General features: G+C 48.9%; 4 protein-coding genes across 10 annotated transcripts in view; 1 reads left to right on the top strand and 3 right to left on the bottom strand.

Moving 5' to 3' along the window:
* Positions 1–1,244, bottom strand: part of PPP1R37 (protein phosphatase 1 regulatory subunit 37) — a 36,379-nt gene extending 35,135 nt beyond the window's left edge. Inside the window, exon 1 of one of the 3 annotated variants that reach the window (XM_081962531.1) lies at positions 1,112–1,244. The gene's annotated coding sequence lies outside the window, so the exon portion shown is untranslated. Of the gene's footprint in view, position 1; positions 901–1,111 lie in introns of those variants that run through there. The other 2 variants (XM_081962530.1, XM_081962532.1) reach the window with 2 other exon arrangements.
* Positions 1,245–1,355: 111 nt separating this feature from the next.
* Positions 1,356–13,586, top strand: GEMIN7 (gem nuclear organelle associated protein 7). 2 transcript variants are annotated; one of them, XM_081962579.1, is made up of 2 exons: positions 1,356–1,574; positions 12,314–13,586. In XM_081962579.1, exon 2 carries the CDS (start codon positions 12,326–12,328, stop codon positions 12,704–12,706), a length of 381 nt encoding a protein of 126 aa, XP_081818705.1. In that variant the 5' UTR covers positions 1,356–1,574; positions 12,314–12,325; the 3' UTR covers positions 12,707–13,586. The 2 variants fall into 2 exon arrangements, with proteins under 2 accessions (XP_081818705.1, XP_081818704.1); XM_081962578.1 differs by having other exon boundaries at positions 1,357–1,574; positions 12,317–13,585.
* On the bottom strand, positions 2,605–10,216 carry LOC309396535 (bone morphogenetic protein 2-like). The gene is made up of 3 exons (XM_081961692.1): positions 9,104–10,216; positions 7,960–8,306; positions 2,605–4,926 (listed from the first exon to the last, which is right to left on the bottom strand). Exons 2-3 carry the CDS (start codon positions 8,297–8,299, stop codon positions 4,049–4,051), a joined length of 1,218 nt encoding a protein of 405 aa, XP_081817818.1. The 5' UTR covers positions 8,300–8,306; positions 9,104–10,216; the 3' UTR covers positions 2,605–4,048.
* Positions 13,587–13,665: 79 nt separating the features above from the next.
* Positions 13,666–25,309, bottom strand: part of CLASRP (CLK4 associating serine/arginine rich protein) — a 27,005-nt gene continuing 15,361 nt past the window's right edge. Inside the window, exons 14-22 of one of the 4 annotated variants that reach the window (XM_081962546.1) lie at positions 23,881–24,243; positions 23,246–23,428; positions 22,051–22,090; positions 15,847–15,907; positions 15,656–15,714; positions 15,429–15,475; positions 15,257–15,339; positions 14,476–14,500; positions 13,666–13,877 (exon numbers count right to left, since the gene is read on the bottom strand). In XM_081962546.1, the coding sequence (XP_081818672.1) occupies positions 13,835–13,877; positions 14,476–14,500; positions 15,257–15,339; positions 15,429–15,475; positions 15,656–15,714; positions 15,847–15,907; positions 22,051–22,090; positions 23,246–23,428; positions 23,881–24,243 (904 nt within the window). In that variant the 3' untranslated portion in view covers positions 13,666–13,834. Of the gene's footprint in view, positions 13,878–14,475; positions 14,501–15,256; positions 15,476–15,655; positions 15,715–15,846; positions 15,908–22,046; positions 22,091–23,245; positions 23,429–23,880; positions 24,244–25,309 lie in introns of those variants that run through there. The other 3 variants (XM_081962547.1, XR_014176178.1, XR_014176179.1) reach the window with 3 other exon arrangements.

Here is a 25,309-nt window from a genome sequence, read left to right as displayed (position 1 = left end):
CCCAAGCAGGATCCAGCGGGAGGCCCACAAAACAAATAAGCCTGCAGCTGTCAGGAGCCAAACCAAAAAGCACCCGGAGGGGAGGTCGACTTTCCTGGTGCAGAAAAAGGTTATTCTAAAAAGAAAAATATAGGGGGAGGCGTTGCTTTTGGCAGAAGCATGCACGTGCAAGGAAAAGTTGGGGAGGGGGGATTATCGCCTCCGAGATATGGAGTCAGTCTTGGGGGGGGGGGGGGAGAGGAAAAGAAAGACAGAGACAGACAGATATAAATAGATAGACAGACAGAGAAATAGGGGGTCACCGTCCACTGAGGGGGGGGTCTCCGGGGGTGCAGAGAAGGAACCTCTCCAGATTAAAAAAAAAAACAAGCAAACAAGCGGGAGCTCCGGGAGCGGCCAGGCGAAGGAAAGAGAGCGCGAGGATCCCGTCCAGGCGAAGGTTTTCCTCCCAGGGAGCGGGCCTCGAGACCCCCTTCCCACAATTTCTTCGCGTGAGGGGTCGGCAGGAGAGAGGCCGTCCGGGAGGAATACGCACCCGGAGGAGCGCCGGGCGTCGGAGGAGGAGAAGAGGACAGGCGGGAGCGAGGCCGAAAGCCGCTCGCGAGGCAAGGAAAGGCGGAGGGAGGAGCAGCCAGTGCGCGAGGCGACCAAGGCCCGCAGCCGCCTCAGGCAGGTGCGGACGCAAAAGAAGACGCCTCCCTCTTTCGCCGCCACCTCCAGCACTAAGTGCGCTTGCGGCCTGCGCATCGGCCGACGCACTTTCGACAAAGCGCTGCCTGAGCGGCTCGGCTTTCATACCCGCTCTTTCTCTCACAATCCGGAGGCAGTGCTCGGATTTCCCCCGCACCCGGCTTTTCCCTAAGGGAGAGTCCCGCGGTTTTTTTTTTCTCTACTCTTTACCCGGCTGGTGAAGTTTGGCGAATCAGCGAGTGGGGTTTGCGAGGCAGCGTTGCAGAGCGGAGCGGCCCCTCCTCCTCCTGGTTTGGCCTCCCCGCTCTCCCCCCCTCCCCTCCCGACTCCAAGGAGTGAAAGTGCCTGGTTTGGGTTTCCGTTCCGCACTTTCGGTTTTCATGCGGTGTCTCGAGGAAAGGGAAGCCCTGAAAAATCTCACCCCGGGTGGTTTCAGACCGGAGAATTGAAACCGGCTTTTAAAAACGCCACATTCAAAATGAAAGCACGCCGGCGACCGAAAGAGGATGTCGAATGTGCCGATGGGGGAAGCGGAATGAACCCCAAAAAATAAAATAAAGCCCCAACCGCCTGACTCTGACGAAAAGCTCACGCTTTCTTAGCTCACTTTCCCAAGGCTACGTAACGGAGGGGGGGGAAGGGAAAATAAAATGGCTGACGCATGCGCCTTACTCGTCTCCCGGCTTATTAGTCTAAAGCCATAGATTTAGCAGTCCTCCTCTGGCCAGAGAGGACCTTAGTTTAAGCGATTTGCTTAAAGAAAGAGCTTTAGAGTGTTTCCGGGCAAAGAGGTCACGCCGCTTCTCCTCACCGTTATCCCGTCGCCTCAGGAGGAGCGAATTGGAGGCTGTCATGAGGAGCTAATTCCAGCCAGGCCGGCGCAAGTTAGTTCACCCTAATTAAAGGATTTTTGCGGAAATGCTACTTTTCTGGGCCAAGGGGAGGTTTTTAGAGTTAGGGGTCCCAACCAGGAGGGCGCCCTGCATAATTATTACATTAGGCTGCCTTGCCCGGCTGGGCCCTTTATCCCGTCCATCTCTTGATCCCCGTGATTGATTTTCGGCTCTGCTATAACCCCAAGGAAGAAACGGAGCCAGGATTTTAAAAAAAAAACCATTGTCTGTTAGCCCAGAAAACGGTAAAAAAAAAATCAGGGTTTCTTAGGAAAATGTGAGTCTTCTGGGGGGTGGCACAAAAAACCCCCAAAAAACCAGGAATTCCTTTTATGGGTTATTAACTATTTGTTAAGGTGGAAGGCTTGACATCAACAAATCATGGTCAACAAATAAGCCTTGGTTTATTGCCGTGTGAGAAGTAGCCTCCATCTGAATATCATCATCTCCCTGTAATGACCCCCATAATTCCTTGCATTGGGGTGGAGTTTGGGCAATTGAAGGGAGCTAATTGTTTACTGGCCGGATGCCTTTTCCTATTGCCAATGAGGAGTTTTTGTGCAGCAGATATATTCTCATTGTGCCCAGAGAGAGAAATATCTGGCTCTACCTGGGATCGAACTCACAGCCTCCTGATTGTGAGGCAAGAGCTCCACCTCTAGGCCATATTATTGAATAAACCCAGTGGTGGATTGCAGACGGTACACCCGGTATGGGCGTACTGGATCCTGCCCAGAGCACCGGGTACCATTCTCAATAAATGATTGATTTAATGGTTAATTTTAATCTAATTTTTAAAATGTTATTGTTAATATTAATTGGGTTTGTTTTTGCATACTCTTATCTAATTTCCTTTTTAACTTTTGTAATATGTTTTTTTTTAATGTTGTATGCTGCCCTTGGGAGAAGGCGGCGTATAAATCCAATAAACAAACAAACAAACAAGCCCGGTACAGCCGTACCGGTGGTAGCCTGGAGCAGCGGCCACCATGCCGGTACAGTGGCTTGTTTGGCCCACCAGGCGCCTGTGCAACCTCCGCCGAGCAGCTGGGTGTTGCAGGGTGGTGGTGTGCACATGCATGGACAGTGCGTGTGCCCGACGAGGATGCTCGGCCCTGTGCACAGCGTACCGGTAGCGATGGAAGCCGGACCCCACCACTGGAGGAAACCCAGCATTCCTGGGCAATGTGTTATGAACCACGAAGATCCTTCTATGGCAATACATAGGTTTGTAACATGTTGCCAGGAATGGTGGGTCTCCTCAAATTTCCTACACCACTTAAAGGCCCTGATGTTAAGATGATGTTAGGATGGGTTCAAGAAGACACTTCGTGTTAGATTCCATTCCCTTTCTGGCCAGAGAGTAATAATCTGGGGAAACACATCACTCTGTGCTACTTTCTAGGACCCACATGGGATTGCAGCCAAAATGATGGGTAAGAAACTTCATGCAATTGGAAGACTGGCTTGTTCTGCCTCTTAAGACACCTATGTGCCAAATATTTGCCTTCATAATTCTGCTAAAAACAACATTTTGACTGGAGAAACTCTCCAAAGCTACCAAATGGTTGTAAATACAGAAAACAAAGTATTATTGAATGATCATTCCACGGATATCTTTCCTTTTGAATTATGTACCTTTGCTCTTAGTTTCAGCATGTCTTAATTTTGGCCTGGGCTCTATTACCGTGATAAGCTTGAGAAATATATCATGTATTGTCCATCTGGCGGCTTTCTTTAGGTATATCTAGATACTCGTTAATAAGGGGCAAGTAGCCATAGCAATAGCACTTAGACTTATATACCACTTTACAGCTCACTCTAAGTGGTTTGCAGAGTCAGCCTATTGCCCCCAACAATTTGGATCCTCATTTTACCGACCTTGGAAGAATGGAAGGCTGAGTCAACCTTGAGCCTGGTGGGATTCGAACTTCTAAATTGCAGGCAGCTGGCAGGCAGCATAAGTAGCCTGCATTTCTGCACTCTAACCACTGCACCACCATAGCTCTTATAGGAAATTTCATGCATCCCAGTTATTTTAAGCTACAGCTCTCATAGTCCCTGCTAGCTGAAAGTGATAAAAGTTATTTTCAGAGTGGTTGTTGACCAATTGTTTCCTTAAAAGATGGCAGGCAAAACTGATTAATTGCTCACTCATGAGATTAATCACAACGGCTTTACTGTTTTCAACAGCGGCCTGCAGAATGCAGCCCCTGTGGGAAGATATCATTGTAAAAGTCCAGAGCTGTTGCTGATTTTTGGAAATAAATTAATTCCGTGGGGGAAGATCCTATTTAGCTCCTTGTCTGCGGTGATCTTGTACTGACCCTCCCGCCCTTTTACAATTAATACTTGAAATGCCTTTGAGAGGCCCGACTTTATTGTCAGTCGCTTTAACTGAGAGTTAAACCCCCCGCCCCCTAGTTTTAATGCTGAGAAAAGACCATCCAGGGCACTTTGGGCTTCTAGCGGCACCCGCATCCCTCCACCACCATGTCTTGGTAGGTCTTGAGGACCACCATATCGTTCTGGTCTAGGTAAAGCAGAGCAATGGAGCTGAGCTCTGTGGGGACACAGCAGGCCTTGGGCACTTTGGAGTTCACCGAGTTCAGGATGGTCTGCACCACAGCATGGCTGGAAGAGTTCATGTGGTCGGCCAGCGGGAAGCGGCAGTCCCCCGAGCAGTAGAAAGCATGGTAGCCACTAGGAGCAATGATCCAGTCGTTCCATCCCACTGCCTTGAAATCCACAAAGAGGCGGTGCCTTCTGCACCTGGTGCTGCTTTTTGTCTTCGGCCTCAGGCCCTTGTGTTTCCTGGCAGAGGCTGGGGCTTTGGTTGCTCCTCTGCCTCTAACAGGGCGGCTTCTGCTTTGCCTTTTTTGGTTGGTCAGAGGTTGCCCTCTTTGGTCACGGCTGTAGGTGACCAGCAAAGGTCTTTCGAGAGCCCACTGGGCCTCCTCTTGGCCGGGAGAGCGTCTTGCACGGAGGGGAACCTGTTGGCGCGGAAGGTCTCGGCTGCGGTTCGAAGGCTGCACCTCGACCAGAAGCCCAAGGTCATGCTTCTGTTCTCTTGCTTCCCGGAAAGCAGCTGTCACATCAAAACTCACCCATTGGGGCTGGCTGGGTGTCACCAATTTGCACGTGAGGAGCCGACTCTTGTTTGGGGCCACAGGCGGGGGATCCACGGCGTGGTAAATGTGGATGTATAAGTCCTGGCTTTCCTTCGGGGAGTGGTAGAGACGCAGCTCGAGGGCGGTCAGCTCCTCCTCCACAGGCAGCACGGTGAGGTTGAACAGGAAGTAGAACGCATTTCCTGCGCTTTCAGAGACATGCACCGAATCCTCTAAATGTGGGGAAAATGAGCAGAAGTAAAGAAAACTTGGGACCGACAATTTGAATCAAATAACTACCTTGCTGGAATTAACAGGAAGTCTCTTGTCCTGTCGCTTATGTCCTTCTCCAGCCAACCAGTTGTGTCTGGGAAGCTCACAAGTGTGACCTGCAGACAATAGCATGCCCTTCCTTGTCATTTCTATCTAGGACAGGGGATTCCAACCTGGGCAGCTTTAAGATTTGTGGAATTCAACTCCCAGAATTCCACAGCCAGCAAAGCAACTGGGTTGTTGCAACAGACATAAATATGAACACCGGTCATAAGTCCCTTTCCCCCCTGCTATTGTAACTTCGAACGGTCACTAAATAAACAGTTAAAAGTTGAGAACTACTTCCAACACTGGAAGTCTTTAAGAAGATGTTGGATAGCCATCTGTCTGAAACGGTATAGGGCCGTGATGGCAAACCTATGGCACGCGTGCCACAAGTGGCACGCGAAGCCATTTGTCAGGGCACGCGAGGCGCTGCCCTGTTAGCTGGCCAGCGCGCATGCGTGCGCTGGCCAGCTGAGTTCACCTTTTTAAAAGCCATTTTTTGCCTTCCCCAGGCTCCAGAGGCTTTATAGGAGCCTGGGGAGGGCAAAAAGAGCCCCCACCTGCCCCCCCCGGAGGCTTCAGGGACCGTCCCTGAAGCCTTCGGAACGCTTAAAGCGACCCTCTGAGCAACCCGGAAGTTCCGGTTTGCTCAGAGGGTGGTTTTAAGCGTTCCGAAGGCTTCAGGGAAGCCTCTGGACAGTCCCTGAAGCCTCCGGAGAGCCTCCGGGGGTCGGGGGAGGCTCTTTTTGCCCTCCCCAGGCTCCTATAAAGCCCCCGGAGCCTGGGGAGGGCAAAAAAAATGTAAAAATGGGGGTGGTCGCACGTTTTGCACGCATGCGCACTGGGGTGGTCGTGCGTTGCATTATGGGTGCGGCACGCCCGCACTCGACCCCCCTGCGCTCCCCCCACTTGTGGCACGCGAGCCAAAAAAGGTTCGTCATCACTGGTATAGGGTTTCCTGCCTAGGCAGGGGGTTGGACTAGAAGACCTCCAAGGTCCCTTCCAACTCTACTATTGTATTGTATTATTGTATTGAATTGTCTTTCAAATAGAAGTTTTGTCTAGTTCCGTAAACCAGAACTTCCCAACTTTTCTGGCTTTGTGGATCGGGGGTGGTGGTGGGTGGAATGGTTCACACAAGCAGCCGGCATGGACATGTTCAGCTCTGTTTGCACCAGAGGCGTGTATGCACGCCTGCCGTTCACAGAAAGGGAGTGCATGTGCCCTCACCCGCTGCTTGTGCAAGTGAGTGTGTACATTCCCCTGCCATCAGAGGACCGTTGACTTGAGTCACTAGGATGGGATCCAAAGCCAATTATATTTAAGCCTCCATGCTTTTGCCTTCAGAAGAAAGGAAAGCTTATTGGAGCAAGCTCGAAACACATCATTTACTTTTATGGCTATCATGTTAGACCAGCCATTTCCTCCTGTGGTTGTAAAACAACAACCACACAAGGAAGTCGCCAGCACAACACACTCTCTTTTCTCTGAACTGGAGAATATTTTAGCCGCTGAAATTGGCAGTCAACCAAAGCTCTTTGGGGTGACCATAGCTTCCCACGCTCCATAGATGGCACCAGAATCCAAATTAACAACTTTTAGTCCCGTTCTCACTTCAGCAGCGACAGCACAAGCCTCCACCCCCCTCCATATTTTCGAGAATAAACAACAGCAACAAAATACAGTGACTTCCATAGATAAACTGTTGGGGAACCTAAAATGTCTGTGGAGATTCTCAGTCATCCAAGTCCTGGCTGCCTCAAAGGTGCTTTTTCAAAAGGCCACTGGACTTTGTTTTTCCTCTTGGGGAAGCGTTTAGGCCAGGGGTGTCCAAACTTGGGAACTTTAAGACTTGTGGACTTCAACTCCCAGAATTCCCCAGCCAGCATGGCTGGCTGGGGAATTCTGGGAGTTGAAGTCCACAAGTCTTAAAGTTCCCAAGTTTGGACACCCCTGGTTTAGGCATTTGGCTGATTGATATCACCTGAGATATTACTACCACTACCGGTAAAACCACACCTGGAATACTGCAACCAATTTTGGTCGTCACCATACTACAAAAAAGATGTTGAGATTTTGGGAAAAGTTCAGAGAAGAGCGACTAAGAGGACCAAAGGCTGGAGACTGAAACATATAAAGAACGGCTACAGGATTTGGGTAGGGCCAATCTAGAGAAAAGAAGAATGAGGGGTGATGGGATAGCAGTATTCCAGTACTTGAGGAGCTGCCACAAAGAAGAGGGGGTGAAATTATTCTCCAAAGCACCTGAAGGCAGGACGAGAAGCAATGGTTGGAAACTCAGCAAGGAGAGAAGCAACCTGGAATTAAGGAGAAACATCCTGACGGTGAAGACAAATAACTTGTGGAACAGCTTGCCACCAGAAGTTGTGGGTGTTCCATCACTGGAGGTTTTTAAGAAGAGACTGGACAGTCACTCGTCTGAGATGGTATAGGTTTTCCTGCTTGAGACCTCCAAGGCCCCTTCCAGCTCATTCCTTCCACTGAATCTTTCTAATTTTGGGTCGTGGTGGTCGGTGGATCTGCCGCGGAATATTTAAAAGAGTTAGAAGAAGTCAGGCTGAAGGTCTGCCTAAACTTGGCACTCTCTGCTTTGCTGGCTGCAGATTCTTAAGAAGAAAGAGGAGAATTCACCCTGCCTCCTAAAGCTTCTGGCCTGGAGATAGCTGGTGATTCTCCCCTGGGATCTTTAGCATGCCAACTTGGGCTCGCTATCCATTGAGCTAAGTCCATCCCATTTAAGCAGCCCCATCGGCTTGTGACGTTTGTAGCTTTCTGCCCCTCGGTTCTTTTTTCAAGGGAGTTTTATAGGTTCTGATCCCTGCCACCACCTTAAGCTTTGTGCCTCAGCTCCCAACGCGACGCAGCCTTTCTCTCCCCTCTCTCCTCCCTCAGCCCCATTAAAGTGGGGAATGGAGCCAGGGTCTCACCAACATGATGGAAGGTGCGCACGGTGTTGGCTGTCGCTGCTCGGCCTTCCAGGAAGGGTTGCTCGGTGTCCTTTGGAGAGGCTGGAGGCTGCCTGGAGGAAAATCGGTATAGATCCAGCAGGTACTGGGGGACCAGCAGTTTGGGTTTGGGCTCTGGCCGCCTTTGCAAGCCCAGCCGTTTCAACAGGACGGTTTGGAAGATTTGGAGGGGAAGCTGCTCTGGGATGCGTTTGCTCTTGGGCTCAGCAGTGCCTGGCGATGCCATCTGGAGACTCTCGGATGCCCAGAAGGCAAGAGGTACGAGTAAAATCATCCAAACGGGCAAGTTACCAGAAATCATTGTGGAACTGGCGACGTTGGGGTAGGTGAGGGAGGGAGGGAGAGAGAGAGAGAGAGAGAGAGAGAGGGAATGAATGATGGATAAATGTAGCATATAACATAACCTTTATTGTTGCTTTTTTTCTGTGAATTCACTGGCAGACATGAACAAATGAAATTCTTTGTGCCTGCTTCTCAAAGGAAAATATATAGAATAGAATTCTTTACTGGCCAGGTGGGATTGGACATACAAGGAATTTGTCTCTAGTGCAGAAGCTCACAGTGTACAGTTAGGTCATAGATCAATAGGTATATAACAACACCAACAAAGATACCTGTCACCTGTACAGGGAGTCCTCAACTTACAACAGTTTGTTTAGTGGCTGTTTGTAATCACAACAGCACTGGAAAAAATGTCACTTGGGACCATTTTTTCACACTAACAGCCATTGCAGCCTCCCCAGAGCGATGCGATTGAAATTTAGACACCTGGCAACCGGCTGCCATGTCCCGGGATCATGTGATCACTTTTTGCGACCTTCTGACAAACAAAGTCAACGGGGAAGCCAGATCTACTTAACAACCGGTGTCACTAATTGAACAACTGCAGGGATTCCGTTAAGCACCGTGGCAAGAAAGGTAGTAAAATGGAACCAAACTCAACTTGGCAACTGCCTCTCTTAGCAACAGAAATTTGGGGCTCTTATCTCTGTAAGTCGAGGACGGCTTGTGCTCCTCCCAAACACCAGCTAAGTAAAGAAGAAGCATTGGTTTTGTAGTCCTTTCTTTTTAACCTACCACCCACCTATCCTGAAGGAGGACTTACTTGCAAACGTTGGACAAGAATCCATGTTCCTTCCCCCACTTAATGGCCTCTTCCTTGTCCGCTTGCTCTTCAAGCTTTTCCCAGCTCTTCTGGGTCACCCATAGCAGGAAAGCCTCTTGGAGACCTCAGGGGCAGAGCGAGTCCCCTTGGCCTTCCCTGTCCACCTTGAAATGAGAGAGAAAGCAGGTCCCGGCACTCGTTCCGATTGTCTGGGCTGTGCCTACCCTGCCGGTGAAGGTGCCGGTCTCCCTGCTCTCAGGATGTGATGTCAGCCAGGCAAGTGGCCGGAGCCAAAACAAACAAGCGGTTGAAAGTTGTCGTTTCTTTGCACCCTGCAGCAACACCACAGCGGCTCTTTGCCCACCGCTGGAGAAGCCCCGTGTGCCATCTGTTGGGCCCAGATACAGAAGAAGGGGCATTCGGAACTCCGTGCTGGTAGTTGCCAAGATCCGTTTCCCAGATAGCATCGAGCCCGGAAGGGGGCTGCCTTTTCCCACAATCCCCCTTGGTCAAACCTTTAGAAGGCCTTTGCTACACTGGGCTGTTATTCAGATGTCATCATGTCAACCTGTGTCAGAGCTCATTCTGCCAGCCCTTGTACTTGCCATTGGCCTGGAGTTTATTCCAGATTTTAGTTGTTATTTATGATTTTATACTAGAATTTTTAATTCTATACTTACTGGGTGTTTTTATCTGTTCTGGTCTATAATAAACTGATTGATAGCTGCCATCGCCTAGATTGTGACAAAACATGAGGGTTCTGATGGGGAAACATTTCTGAAAGCCCAGATGAAGTTTCTTAACCTTGGTGACTTTTATATGTATAGATTTCAACTCCCAGAATTCCCAAACTTCCAAGAGGAAGAAGAGGACTGTGGGAAGCTTGATGCTCTGAGCTTGTTGGTTTTTTTGCAGATGTTTCATTACCCAACTGGGTTACATCACCAGTACTACATTTACAGGATTTACAGAGCGCAAACCCAACATCCTTCTAGCACTGATGATGTATCTAGTTTGGTAATGAAATGTCTGCAAGAAAACAAGCTTAGAGAGTACCGAGAATCCCACAGTCGTTGTCCTCTCCTCCTCTACTACACAAATCCTACTCTCTTCTGGCACGGATTCAGTTCAATTTCAATTTATTAGCGCTTATAGACCGCCCCCTCTCCCGAAAGGGACTCGGGGCGGTGTACAGTCCATGTCAAAGAACAAAATTAAAACAATTAAAATTACTAAATGGACAGTATATATATACAAATATAAAATAGATGGATAAGAGGAGGATAAAAGATGTGCAGGACTGTATTGCTAATAAATAATTAAAATAAACAGACATTAAAATCCCAATACCCAATAAAATTAAGTCTACAGAATAATCCCCTTAAAAACCAGTAAAAATATAAATGCCAGGAGATAGGCGTTGAAATTATGCCAGGCCAGCCAGTCGGAACAGGTGAGTCTTTAGTTTCTGCCGGAAGGAGCGGAAGTCGGTGGTGGTTCTAATGTCGGGGGGGAGTTACCTAGCTTGGTAATGAGACGCCTGCAAGAAAACCACCAAGCTCCGATAGCCCCAAGGATCTCACTGTATGGCCTTTTGTCACACAAGTCTAGCAGCCCTTTCCTAGTCTTCTGTCCCTGGATGGGTCTTCGCCATTAGCCCTGCAGAGCGACCCCAAATCAACGCTGTTTTTTATGTCGAACCCCGTGGCTGTTTCTTTAATGTTCATCCATCGCAGGTCACATTCCACCAGAAACCCACATCACAACCCAAGCCAGCCTTGCCAACCCCCCCCCCCCATACAGCCCCTGGCCCCATGCCCAGGAGTGCAGCAGGTCTGAGCCAGGTCCTTATCAGGCCGGTTGGAGAGGGCTTCCAGCGGCCAGGAACTTCCTCTCCTGCCAGACAACACACTGGGAGAATGAGCTGTCTGTGGAAAGAGCGCATAAACAGGGCATAAACAGAAGACGGAAGCCAGGGGCCTTCAGCCAGCGCAGGCCGTTTGGAACAAACACACCACGCAGGAATGTTGTCTGACCAGGGACTGGGGGGGGGAGGGGGGTTGTCTCTTCTGAGACTGAAACCTGGAGCTTTTCGTCCCAGAAACCCAAGCAAAAGTTGGAAAATATTTTGCTCGCGCATAGCAAGCATACATGATATTCCCGGTGCCTGTGTCTGGGATTCAGCCAGGCCTCCTGTTGTTCAGCCACATCTCCAGAGGGTCATCGGGGGTGGAGGGAGGTCACCGTAGCTACAACTGCCCCCCCAGGGCTGAATTATGCGCCAGGAGAGCGTAACCCTCTTTGGGCTAATTTTCTGGACATGAAAACCAATTAATTATCCTTTAGCCAACATTTCCCAGGGCTCTTTTGATTCCTCTTCAACCCATCCGGCCACTATGGAACTGCCCACGGTACATTACAGCAGGGGTGTCTAACTTTAACGACTTTTAAGACTGTGGACTTCAATTCCCAGAATTCCCCAGCCAGCCATGCTGGGAAGTCTGTAGGTCTTAAAAGTGGCCAGGTTTGGATACCCTTTTAGTTAATAGTTTCTTTTATTGTCATTGCACCTCGTACAATGAAATTAAATGCCATCTTCAGTGAAAACCCCTGATATTGCATTCATATTGCACCATACAGTAGAATTCAATATAGTTCCTTCCCTGGGATAGAAGCTGTTTTTCAGCAACGCAGCATTCTAAGCACTGCGCCACCAGGGCTCACATGTGTCTTTGATCTTTTACATTAAAGGCCCCAGCCTGACCAGAGCGGTGTCTTCTCCAACTTTCTCCATCTTCCACAGAATTTGGGATTGCAAGGCCTTAGTTGTCACCGAGTCAAAATGAGGACAATTTGGCCCATCAAAGGACCAAATCTCTATTTTAGGAGCAGAGGGCTTGATACAGCTTGACTTATGACCACATGGCCTGCTGTGAGAATGCCCTTGGTTCCCAAGAGGAAGTGTTTTATTTTGACTAGGAAACCCCAGCTCTCTCTAATCCCTCCTCCCTATCCCTCAGCTCCAGCGTGGCAACACTGAAGCCCCAAGATGGCCTCGGCCTGGTCAGCTTCAGGGTTGACCCAAGTCTTAAAATTGCCAAGGTTGGAGACCCCCCAATCTAAAACATCTGGAGGGCATCAGTTCCCGTTGTCTATTATCTTTAATTCCGAATGAAGTTGCGTTATCTTTTCCCCCCCTTTCTTTTTAAGCAGGGATCGACAATGACGGTGCCCGTAGCTGTCCTGCGCCTACCCCGTGGACCCGACGGGTCAAGTCGCGGTTTTGATCCCAATGCCCCTCGCTTCCAGGCTCTGGGGCCCAGCAGCCTGCCTCCCAGAGCATACAAGGACCCGGCTAACCTGGAGCAGGAGCAAGAAGCACGGGTCGCTCTGCGGGAACGCTACTTGCGCAGCCTCCTGGCCATGGCTGGCCAGCCGGTGAACTTCGCCATGTACGAGAAGGTGGACGTCACGGCCTTATTTGGAGCCTCGGACATCGACATCCTGAACTTCCAGGTTTCTCAGCTTCAGACTCCTCTGGGGATTCAGAGGGAAGCCCTCCTGCGTTGCTCAGACATGATCGCGTATTCCTTTGAAGTCTGAAGGGCGGCCTCTTCGGATAGGAGAGCCTCGGGTTACGGCAGAGACTCAGACTTGCGTCCAGTTACTTTTTGTTTTGAGTTGCAGCTCTTAAAATAAATTCCGACATCCACAGCAAACGAAGCCATCGGGATCTCTCTGTAAGATCAGAGCAGCTGGATCTCCGATTCATCTACAGCAGGGGTGTCAAACTCGATTTCGTTAAGGGCTGCATCAGCTTTGTGTTTGACCTTGGGGAACCAGGGTGGGCATCGACATAACTCGTGTCGGGGGTGCCTGTGGTGGCCTGCCAGAAAAAACGGCCTCCTGAGCTCCGTTTCCGGCTACGACACCCTCCTTGCAACCCTCTGGCAGCGGAGGCAGAGCTCAGGAGGGCCACATGCAGCCCCCACCCGAGCTCCATTTTTGCTGACTGGGGCACCGTGGGCCAGTCCTTCTGTCAAGCCTGGACGCCATCTTTTGCACTGGGGCTTCAGACCTGCCACGTTTAGTGCTGTGGGAAATTGGGAGGGGGGATTATATGGAGTAAGGGAGAGAGACAGTCAAAATAACATTTCTTTCTCGGGGAGTCAAGGACACTTTGCCCTGCACCTGGAGTGGTGTGACTGGGAGGCATCTCCAGCTGGGAGGGTGCCTGATTGGATCATGTGACGGACAGGTGGGTGATGGGCAGGGACTTGGACTTTCATTTGGGTGGGGGAAACGTGGAAGCTTTCAGATTCGGGTTGTGTCAATATGACATCTCTAATAAAATGGAACTTTTGAGGAACCTCAAGCCTCGGATTCCTCTTTCGTTGGGGGTATAACTTGGAACCCTGACATCTTCGCTGTTTCCAGGGGAGTCCCGCGGGCCAGATCTAAGCCCCCCGTGGGCCAGGTCCGGCCCCCGGGCCTTAGGTTTGACACCCCTGAATTGGAGGGAGGGAGGGAGGGCGGCAGCACAGAGCTAACATCTCTTTGCCTTTATTTTTTTTTTCAAACTTTATTTTTCTGACAAAAACAAAAACAGCAATGTGTACAGCATTATTACACAGCAGGGTTAGCGTGAGTCCTCCCCACCCCCAGGGAGGGGGGAAATGGGAGCCAGCCGGGCGAGAAGTCAGCAGCGTGGCCTTGTGCCAGGAATTCGTCCTAGTGGCGGTAGTGAGGGCTCCGGGATCGTGACCGCGAGTGCCTGCGAGAAACCAAAGAACAAAGGCATGAAGGGAAGTGGGAAACTTGGCGGGAACAACAACCGGGGGGGGGGGGGTCCTGCTTCAGTGGCACGTTCCCTTTTCGCTATTCAGGCACAAAATCGCCCACCGAGGGCGTATTTCTGGCTCTTAAGTGAGCTTTTCCTCAACTTGGTGCCTTTCAAGTAGAGCAGGGATGGGGAAACTACATCTCTGAAATCCTCCATAAGGTTCTGCACGGCCATTTTGGTGAAGGGGCGGGGCTTCGGGAGCCAAAAAATGCTGTATTCGATGTATAAGACACACCCAGATTTTCAGCCTCTTGAGGAAAAAGGTGCGTCTTATACTCCGAAAAATACGGTAAATCCCTTTTGTATTGTAGAGGTATACAAATGCGTTTAAAAAATAAATTTAGCTTGATTCAGCAGCTCTTGCGTTCAAAACAAAGCCTCAGGTACTTAACATCAACTCTTCCTCCTCCGATGGCTGATAAACATTCATTTCCAAAGTTGCCAGTTTCAACATGGCGTCTATATTCTTTTATTCTGCCCCATGTTTGCTCCTTCAGCACCCCTTAAGTAGGTAAAAAACAGGCCTTACCTCCTTGACGAGCTGTATTCTCGACCTGAAAAACAAATACAAATAATATAACCTCTGCCTGGGACACTTTGGGCCAATCCCCAGGAGATGAGGAGTTCTAGTTCCCCCTTTGCTGTGAAAGCTGCCTGGGAGACTTTGGTTAATCACCAGGAGATGAATTCTAGTCCCGTGTTAGGCATGAAAGCTGGCTTGGTGAGTTTGGGTCAATCCCCAGGAGATGGTGAGTTCTAGTCCTGTCCTGGGCATGAAAGCTGCCTGGGAGACTTTGGGCCAATGACCAGGAGATGGTGAGTTCTAGTCCCACATTAGCCAGCTAAGTGACTGCACCAGCCACTCCCAGCTCAACCCACATCTCAGGGTAGTTGTTGGGAAAAGAAGGAGGAAGGTGTGTTTTAATATGTTCAATCCCTTATTTGTGAAAACAGTAAAGATACAAACCAACTTCCTTCCTTCCAACTTGTCTATGTGACAAAATATCCATGCGACTGACTTGATTTTACAACACTTTTTGTGGCGGCCCTTAGTTGAATATTGCAATAATTAAAGCCCTGGATTGTTTCTTGAAGGGAGGGGTGGGGGGGCTTAGAAAATATAGCTAAATAGGACGGCATAGCGTCAGGGCGGGGGTGCAGGTCACCACTACCGGTTCCCCTGAACTACTACCACTGCTCCAGCCTCCTTCTACTTCCAAGTCTCGTGGAATGTACCCCGTGTCTGGAGCGTATCCCTTGAGTCTGGCACGTTCCCCAATTTCAAACATTTGGTACTCGGTAGCACTTACTGTAACGGGGAGAAGGAGAGCGGCTGTGGCGGCTGTACTGTCGCTCCCACTCTTCCCGCTCCTTCTCCCGCCGTTCCCGCTCCCTGCGGAGGAGAAAAACGGGAGATCAGCAGGGGACGAGGCACCCGGCACCGCGCCTCCTCCCCACCACAAGGATGGGAAAATCCATTACTTCATCCGGATCTTCCGAGCCATGGCCCGCAACTCATCCTCTCGTTCCTGCAAGGCAAGATGGAAAATCTGGTCAGCCCAAGGATGAAAGCTCCCGGGGACATCTTCATAGCAAACCAACAGGGCTGCTTTCTACAAGGCAGCCCTCGACCTATGGCCACTTGCTTAGCGTTACAACGGACCTACTCAGCTGCTGCATGAGGGCCCATCACTTGGCTTCCTGCTCACCTGTCTTTCGTGTTCCTGTTGCATCATTTTCTCCTGGGCTGCTTTCTTGTCGGCTTTAACTGAAGAGGCAGAGCAGAAAAGTGAGGAGGGGGACTGGAGGGGGGGAGGGCAGACGAGAGAAAGGGAAGGGGAGAGAGATCCCCTGGGTCGGATTGGTCCCAGCCGCTGCCCCAAACCCCAAAGATGCTTACACTGCCTGTTAAGCGCCTTCTGCATACGCAGCTTCAGTTTCTCCTGTGGAGTCAGTTTTGGCTATAAGCAGAAGCAAACAGAAAGGTATTAAAACGTTTGCCCCGGGCCTGGGGTCCTCCGTCCATTTGCGGAAGGCATAGGTGGAGAAAGGCAAGGGTCTCCTATAAATAAAGTATTATTGTAATTGAGGGGGGGGGGAGATGTGAACAACGAGACAGCCATTCACTGGAATATACGAGAAGGAAAAGTATATTTTGAGTTCCCAGGGAGTAACTACAGGTTACTCTGCCCCCAGCAGGAGGGGAGATCCTATCTTCCCTTCTCAAAGGATCCACAAAGAACCAACCTATGTGAAAAGAAGGACCAGGGGAAACATGATAGCAGTTTTCTAATATCTCAGGGGTTGCCACAAAGAAGAGGGAGTCAAGCTATTCTCCAAGGCCCCTGAGGGCAGGATAAGAAGCAATGGGGGGAAACTAACCAAGGAGAGAAGCAACCTGGAATGAAGGAGAAATTTCTTGACAGTGAGAACAATTAATCAGTGGAACAAATTGCCTTTGAAAGTTGTGGGTGCTCACTGGAGGCTTTAAAGAAGAGACTGGACAGCCATTTATCAGAAATCATATAGGTCTCTTGCAGGGGGTTGGTCTAGATGACCGCCAAGGTCTTCCAACACGGTTACTATTACTAGCAAAAAATCGGAGCTTGAACAAATAAAAGAAACCCCCAAAGGCAGCTTATTTCAGGGAAGGTAAAAAAAAGCAAATAGCATGGGCCGAGCAACTCCAGAATTCAAAATGCAACAACTCACTAAGTGACAAGACAAAAGGCTCCCCCGGACCCCCAAACACAATAACTACACATACACAACAGTACTGACTCAAGAGTTCACTTTCAAGTCATAACTGTGTTGCAAAAGATTTGTTTGGGGGGGGGGGGGCAGTCATCGTGGTTACAATGCGCTGGTAGCAAACACGACAGGAGTTACTAGTTTTATTTTTAAAAACTGGGTTTTCTACCGCTATTATTTTATGGATGGATTGACCCTCGAGAGACAGGGAGTTCTAGTCCCGCCTTAGCCATGAAAGCCAATTGAAAGCCAATTGGGTGACAGTGAGTTCTAGTCCCGTTTTAGGCATGAAATCCAGCTAGGTGACTCTGAGCCAATCACCAGGAGACAGGGAGTTCTAGTCCCGCCTTAGCCATGAAAGCCAATTGGTTGACTTTGGGCCAATCACCAGGAGACAGGGAGTTCTAGTCCTGCCTTAGCCATGAAAGCCAATTGGGTGACAGTGAGTTCTAGTCCCGTTTTAGGCATGAAATCCGGCTAGGTGACTTTGGGCCAATCACCAGAGACAGGGAGTTATAGTTCCAACTTAGCCACGAAAATGGCTCAGTGACTTTGGGCCAAACACTAGATAACAGTGAATTCTAATCCTGTCAGGCAAACTAGGTGACTTTGGGCCAATCACTTACAGACAGTGAATTCTAGTCCCACTTTAGGCATGAAAACCATCTAAATGTCTTTGAGCCAGTCACTCACTCTTAGCCCAGCCCAACCTCGCAGGGTTGTTTTTGTGGGGAAAACAGGAGGAAGAAGGCATCTTGGATATGTTTGCCACCTTGAGTTATTTGTAAAAATTAATCAAGGCGGAATATTTAAAAAAAATTAATTATGCACACGCTGGCCACATAAGAAAACAAGGCAACCAAGCCACGGAGCTTCATGTCAAAGTTGTTTTTAGGAAGGCCAATTCTCCTTCTGGAGATCTGAACAAGAATCAGAATTATCAAGACAATTTTTTTTGTTTTTGAAAAAAAAAACATCAAAGGCCCCTGGGCTTTCCTGATTTCCATATATCTGCAATTCTTCCAGGAATCAAGAGAGGCTTTCAATCTTGTTTGTACAGGGCAGGATTCCAAAAGTGCCATGTTTTGCTTTTCAGACATTTTTTCCTGTCCTGTCTGCAGCCCTCTGACTTGCGTTACGTTTCCGCCTTCCGCAGGGGATCAAAGCAACATCCCCCTCCCGACCAGGAATTCGGCCCAACTTTTAAAATCCATCTTCCGAAGCTGCTGCCTCAAACAGTTCGCTAGACCGATCCTTGGAGAGCTGCGCCTCAACATACCTGGAATGTCCTCAACTAGGAAATTCCAGAGGATGCGATCTGTCTCACCTAATCTGGGGAGTGTGTGTGTGTGTGTGTGTGTGTGTGTGTGTGTGTGTGTGTGTGTGTCTATCATGCCAAATCAACAGGGTGATACAGGTAGGATCTTTGGTAGACCAAAATTAACCCCAAAAGTCAGACATGTGTGGCATGAACTCTGACCCATTTTACGACCATGTTTCTTAAGTGAATCACTGCAATTGGTAAGTTAGTAACATGGTTGTTAAGGGAACCTGGTTTTCCCATTGATTTTGAGGACTTGGGGGGGGGGAGATGGTAAAGGGGATGGCCCTGCATGAATGGCGGGCGATTACGCGCATGTGGCTGCCTTTGTGCAAGTGACGGGCATGTACGCCCAACGCTCGCAACAATGGAATCGTGCTTCCGCAGTTGCCTGCCCTTATCGCGTGCAAAAGGAGCCGCACACGCTCGTCACCCACCGCTTCCGCAGCCCAGTTCTGAACGGCCCGCAGTCCGGTTCTGAACTGCACTCGGAATGTTGGGGACCCCTGCTATAGAGGAGATGAACATCAACCCCACCCCCACTTTCAAACTCCATGCAAAGGTGTGGTTGTGCCAGTGAGCCCAGGGGACCCCAAAGTGGGACGAAGCTCAAGACGGGAGGCATTTCGCCAGCGTTGGGGGGGGGGGGAAGAGTTACTGCTTTTTTATTGTTCTTGTATAGGACTTTTATCCTTGCAAGACACCTGTAGTCATTAAGTTGGGCAGCCACACAAAGTTTCATAAGAATGAATGAATGAATGAATGAATGCTGCCACCCAGTGCCAAGAGAAAAAAGTAAAAATAAATAAAATAAAATAATAAAAATAAAAAGTAAAAATAATACTAAAATAAAATAAATAAAATAATAATAAAATATAAAATGGAAGAAAGTAATAATACAAAAAATACAATAAAATAATAAAAAATAAAAATAAATAAATAAAATAATAATAATATATAAAATGGAAAAGTAATAATACAATAATAAAATAAAAATAAAATAAACATAAATAAAAATAAAATAAAAATAAGTAAAATAAAATAAAAATATAAAAAAGTATACAATAAAATAAAAAGAAAAAATAATATAATAAAATATAAAATGGAAGAAAGCAATAATACAATAATAAAATAAAATAAATGCTACCACCTGGGGCTAAGCGATCTTGGAAAAAAGATAAACAAACAAATAAATTTTGCCACCTGCTGCCAAGTGATGGGGGGGGAGGGAGTATATATAAACAAACAATTGCTACCCCCCCAGTTCCAAATGACCTCAGGAAGGGGGGGAGCAGGACGTTGATCTCCTCTAAGGATCTATTTAAAGGAGGCAAGAAGCCTCCGGATTAGAGGGTGTTGATTTCCGGAAGCCTTAAATGACCCCTCTTTTCTTAGCCTCTCCCCCCCTAACCTCCCCCCCCCCTTTACTGGCTCTACAAGTTTAACTCAGGTCGATAAATGGGAGGAATTGGACTCTGAATGGCAAAGCCTCCCAGCCCCCCCCCCCCTTTGCAAGACAGAAGTCAATTCGCCTCTTGTGGAAGGGAGAGGAGCCTCGCCAGGTCTTCCCAAAACACCCGGCTGACAGCCAATCACAAACCTTTTCCTTGGCAGCCAAAGACCGAAGAACCACTGGGAGACCATCAAGTCCCCGCAGCAGTTTGGGTTGGCAGCAAAGGGGGTGGGGGGCTGAAAAGGCCCACTTTGCCACCGAGCAGGATGGGTTTGATTTAAATCCACTCGAGTCGATTTAAATCCCTAGTCAAAAGGCTTGATTGAAACCCACTCGATTGAAATCGTAATTTTTAAAGAGCAACGAACGGTCCTCTCTGTCCCGCAGTCCCAATATTGCAGAATATATACAGCCTCGGGCTACATAACTAAGCTCCGTTTCATGCTGAATAAACTTAAATTACGGATGTATCTTCGATTTTTAAAACTATCTTCAGATAGATTTTTTTTAAACTCCAAAAGCATTGTATTAAAATAAACTTGATAAAAATCAGAAAAAATCCGATTTAAATCAAACAAATCCAATTTTATTTACTTATTTTTTTTAAATCATCTATTTTGACCCACCCAACCACCAAACCAGTCAAACCAAAAGTGGCTACTTCTTCCCCCCATCTGCAGCTGAGAAAGGACAGGATGGGACTAACTCGGCCTAGGATTGTACACCAATCGGCAATTCAAGCTTGCCTGTAAAGGTGGTCCTCGACTTACGGCAGCAATTGAGCCCCAAATTTCCATGGCTGAGCCAAAACATAGGTTAAGGGAGCTTGGCCCCAATTTTACGACCTTTTCTTGCCGTCGTGGTTAAGCGAATCGGCGCACCTGTTAAGTTAGTCACAGGGTTGGTGAAGTGAAACTGGGTTTCCCCGGGGACTTCGCTTGTCTGACGGTCGCAAAAGGGGATCACGTAACCCCCCCAGGGACGCTGCGATCATCGTAAATAGATAGGAACCAGTTGCCAAGCATCCAAATTTGGGCCATGTCACCACGGGCATGCTTGCAACGGTCGTTAAGTGTGAAAAGCGGCCGCCAGTCCCTTTTTTTTTTCACTGCTGTCGTAACTTCAAAAGGCCATTAAATGAACTGCTGTAAGCCGAGGGCTACCTGTGTAGCATGCCTTATTTTGATCCCAATGCTTTTGACATGAATAACCCCCCCCCCAACCCCACCAAAAAAGCAAAGATCAAACGATTTCCCTTTTATCAGGCTTGGAAGCAATTGCCCTCCTATCTTGAATCCCCAGGGATCGGGGTTTTGTTTTGTTTTGCATTCAAGACCGTCATTCCAGAAAATTCTTCATTCTAATCTAAACTGATTCACAAGTGGATAATCTGAGAAACTTCCCGACAGTGAGAACAATGAATCAGTGGAACTACTGTATTTTTCGGAGTATAAGACGCTCCTTCGCCCCCCCCGCAAACAAAGAGGGTAAAAATCTGGGTGCATCTTATACACTGAATACAGCACTTTTTGGTCTCCCAAAACCCTACCCCCCTTCGCAAAAATGGACGTGCAGAGCCTTTAGGAGGCTTCCAGAGTGCTCTTGGGGGCTGGGGAGGGCAGAAATGAGCGAAAAACAGGCTGTTCCCCCCCCCACCCCCCCAGGAGCACTCCATAAGGCTCCTAAAGACTATGCATGTCCTTTTTGTGGCGGAAAAAGGGCCTTTTTGGGAAGATCTGCAGAGTGCGAAAACTTTTTTTTTTTTAATTTGCCTCTTCAAAGTCTTGGTGCATCTTATACTCCGAAAAAGATGGCATTAGAACTTTGTGGGAGCTCCAGCATTGGAGGTGTTTAAAGAGAAATTGGACAGCTGTTTGTCAGGAATGGTAAAGCCCCCCCAAACCCCCCCCCCCCGCCCCGGTCAGTGGAGGCCAGAAACCGGACTGTGGAAACAAGCGAAGCCCCATTTGTGGAAGGCAGGCAGCACTCGAAACCACAGCCCTTCCGGTCCACGGGGAAAAAAACCTCTCTCCACGGAACCCTGTGTCTAGGGCCCAAAATGTTGGGGGACCAGCTTCCAAAGTCCCTTCCCGACTCTGTGATTCTGTTATTTGAAGGCTGGATGACGCAACAGAGGCGGCCTATTTTGTTCTTTAAGAGCAGGGGTGTCCAAACTTGGCAACTTTAAGACTTGTGGACTTCCAACTCCCAGAATTCCCCAGCCAGCTCTGCTGGCTGGGGAATTCTGGAAGTTGAAGTCCACAAGTCTTAAAGTTGCCAAGTTTGGACATCCCTGTTTAAGAGAATTAAGGCTGTAGGTACAACACTGAGTCGTGGTCTCTTTGTACAGCAAGCAGGCCTGCATTTTATGGTCCCTCCCAACTCCTGTTAGTCTGTGAAGTTCTATCTCCGGCCTTAACTAAATATGAAACGATCAAGAACGGCCATGCAAAGCCTAGAACAGACCCACCCCCACCCACCCCAGACCACACTCTTCCTGCATCTCTATGGTTCCCTGAGTCTTTTGTTTTTCTGCAGTGGTGGGAGTGAAAAGAGGTGAGGTTTAAATTCTTACTGACTTTGGCAGCTCCTGTCTCTTTACCACCAGCCGTTTCAGCCCTGGGGGGGGGGGGGAAAGGGAGAGAGAGAGAGAGATGGGTGTCAATCAAAAGATGCACGCCAGGCAGAGATTGATCTGAGTCAGCAATGTGCATGCCTTCCAGGGGAGCTCCAAGGCTAACTCCACAAGTCCTAGTGGAGCGATTCCTTTATTTTAGTAATAATGTTATTAGGTTTTCCGTATGAAGCTGAAAACCTACCTGTTTCGACTAGCTGACCTGGCATAACTCTACAACCTCCCCAGCCCAGGGCATTTTTAATTGTAATTTTAGTTTTTAAGGGTTAATTTCACTGGGGTTTTAACTTTTTAAGTATTGTAACTTATTTATTTATTCTTACCTCCTCTATACGCTATATAATACCTTTGTACGTCGCCCCGAGTCCCTTTGGGGAGAGGGGGCGACTAATAAGTTCAAGTAATAAATAAATAAATAAATAAATATAAAATACAAAAGGAAAGTGAAAACGGAAGAGCAAGGGGAGAAAAAAAGAAGAAGAGGAAAACATTCATCTCTAAGCTCTCTTTAGCGCAGTAGAAGAAGATAGTAACACTAACCTCAACCTGTTGCTGATTAATATGGACTAGCCACTTCTACAACCAACTTATCTAATCGGGAAAACCCAAAGTCAGCTTTTTTTTGCTTTCGTTCATCATCTCAAGCGTAAAATCCAGAAGTAGCTTCCAAGGAGAAACCAAGGGGTATTTGGTGCTTCAGTTTAGCCCCCTCTGCTAGTTTCATCACTTTTGCCCAGCCTTCATCTATGGTGGAATGAAGGCTACCCTTAAAAGAGGGCACGGAAGCTTTAACTTAGGCAAAATGCAGCTGGCGTCACAAAACTACACCGACGGCCAGCTGTCTTTTAAAAGGCACTGATGGAGGGGAGCATTTGTAGCTCAGGGTTGAACTGTGGGGTCCTTGGTGCTCTCTGAGCTTGGTGGTTTTCTTGCAGACGTCTCATTACTCACTAAGTAACATCATCAGTTCTAGAAAACAGGGGGGGCGGTTGTGAAGGGGAGGAGGACGAAGACTGAAGGGTCCTTGGTGCTCCCTGAGTTTGTTAAGTGTGCTTACCCCCTTGAGTTATCTATGAAAATAATCAAGGTGGCGCATAAATAAATACACGGAATAAAAATAAGTAAAACGGCACACTCACTTTTTCAGTTTCTCCCCTACAGCAGGCGAAACCGCAGGCCTCAGCATTTTCTCTCTGGCTGGAGACACTGACCGGCTGCGGCTCCGCGATTCACTCTCACTTGGGCTGCTGGGGCTGCTGCTCCAGTGCCTCCCTCCTCTGCCGCTGCTCCACCGATAATGTTCCCCAGACCGGGAATGGCTCCTGGGAATGAGGGAAGAGCCTTGCGTTAAGGCAGAGGAATCCGTCCTTGCAATCTTATGACTTGTGGACTTCAACCCCCAGAATTCCCCTGCCAGCCAAGCAGGGGTGTCTAACCTTGGAAAACTTTTAAGGCTTGTGGACTTCAACTCCCAGAATTCCCCAGCCAAGCAGGGATGTCCAACCTTGGAAAACCTTTAAGACTTGTAGACTTCAACCCCCAGAATTCCCCATCCAGCCAAGCAGGGGCGTCCAACCATGGCAATTGATGACTTGTGAACTTCAACTCCCAGAATTCCCCACCCAGCATGGCTGGCTGAGGAACTCTGGGAGTTGAAATCCGCCAGTCTTAAAAGTTACCAAATTTGGACATCTCTGCATTGGGGCATGTCTACCCTTGTTACCCACGGAGAGGTACACGGGGGCACCCTTCTCCTGCAGCTTGGCTCACTGACCTGGATCTGCGTCGAGAGCCGTAACGCCAGCCCCGTTCTGTCGACCGCGACCTGGAGTGTCGGCGCCCATCTCGAGAGCCTCCGGCCGAGTACCGCCTGGTCCTGCTGTGGGACCGGGAATACCTGTGGCTGCGGGAACGGCTGTAGCCGCCGGTCCTGTGGTAGCTGCTTGTCCGATGGGAGCGTGAGCTGGACTGCGAGCTGGAGGAGGAGGAAGTGGACGAGGAAGAGGAGGAGGAGGAGGTGGAGGAGGAGGTGGAGCGTCGCCTGGAAGGAGGAGAGGCAGGATGCTGGCTGGTCACGCAGGAGACTGGCAGTGGAGGAGAAAGGCCGAAGGACGTCCCCAACTGCCAAGGCCTAATCCTGCCGGACATTCCCCAAAAAGGAGGAGGGGGAAAAAAAATGCTTCCAAATTAACCACCACGGCTCGGTCGTCTGCAATGGGTCGGGCTGCCCTTCGCTTCCCCGCCTTCTCTGTCTTCTTCAGGGCACCAACTTCCTGGAGACAGGAAGGGTTGGGAAAGACCCCGCTGACTTCCACACCACGTTTGGCTCGGCCTAAGTGCAACAGGCACGGGGAGGTTGGCGGGCTGCTAGATCTGACAGCTCAAGGGGGAGAATGGTGAGCCTTCAGCTCCCAGGGCGTTTGTCCTGACCTAGAGAATTGCCAATTTTGTTTTAAAGGGAGGAAACATTCCCTTTAAAGTTTTGAAACTTCCAGGGGAAAGGCTTATTTAAAAACCAGAATAATAATAAACTGTGCATGGGGATCTACCCTAAGAAAGTGGGACCCCCGCGGAGTTTATTATTGTTTGCCACAAGATCTCAAACAGGACAAGGGGAGTGCGGGGGGGGGGGAGTTCCCAACAATGTAAATGTCAACCCTGAAGCCTCCAAGACGGCCTCACTTCAGGGTTGACATTTACATTGTTGGGAACTCCCCCCCCCCGCACTCCCCTTGTCCTGTTTGAGATCTTGTGGCAAACAATAATAAACTCCGCGGGGGTCCCACTTTCTTAGGGTAGATCCCCATGCACAGTTTATTATTATTCTGGTTTTTAAATAAGCCTTTCCCCTGGAAGCCATGAAGCAGAAGAAGAGACAGGGAGGGGGAAGAAAAAGCTAGATGGGAGTTTTGTGGCCAAAACAATAAAGTTTGTCCTGTGGGAACCAAGGACGTTCTCGCAGGTGGCTGGGCAGAGGAGCAGAGAAGCAGAGAAGTAACCAAGCAACCAGCCAGCACCTTGATTGGACGGCGTGACTTGTGACTTGGGGGGGGGGGACTTTTTAATGAGGTAAAAGCTGCAGGAACTTTCAGAGTCGACTTTCACCAGTTTCTGCCAATATGATGTATCCAAGAAACTGTTCTTTGAGGAACCTGCCTGCCTTGGAGTTCTGCTTTCTAGGGGTGCATTGCTTGGAACGCTGA

The sequence above is a fragment of the Natrix helvetica genome (assembly GCF_964273705.1).
Source record: "Natrix helvetica genome assembly, chromosome: 9".
Taxonomy (NCBI): domain Eukaryota; kingdom Metazoa; phylum Chordata; class Lepidosauria; order Squamata; family Natricidae; genus Natrix; species Natrix helvetica.
Note: the sequence above shows the minus strand (reverse complement) of the source record. Positions and strands in the feature narration are given on the sequence as shown.

Bases quoted from the DNA above. Each gene is read 5' to 3' on its own strand.
- GEMIN7 (XM_081962579.1), top strand. From the start codon at position 12,326: ATGACGGTGCCCGTAGCTGTCCTGCGCCTACCCCGTGGACCCGACGGG.
- LOC309396535 (XM_081961692.1), bottom strand. From the start codon at position 8,299: ATGATTTCTGGTAACTTGCCCGTTTGGATGATTTTACTCGTACCTCTT. The intron at 4,927-7,959 runs GTGAGACCCTGG...CCCCACATTTAG, and splicing joins GCGCACCTTCCATCATGTTG to AGGATTCGGTGCATGTCTCT.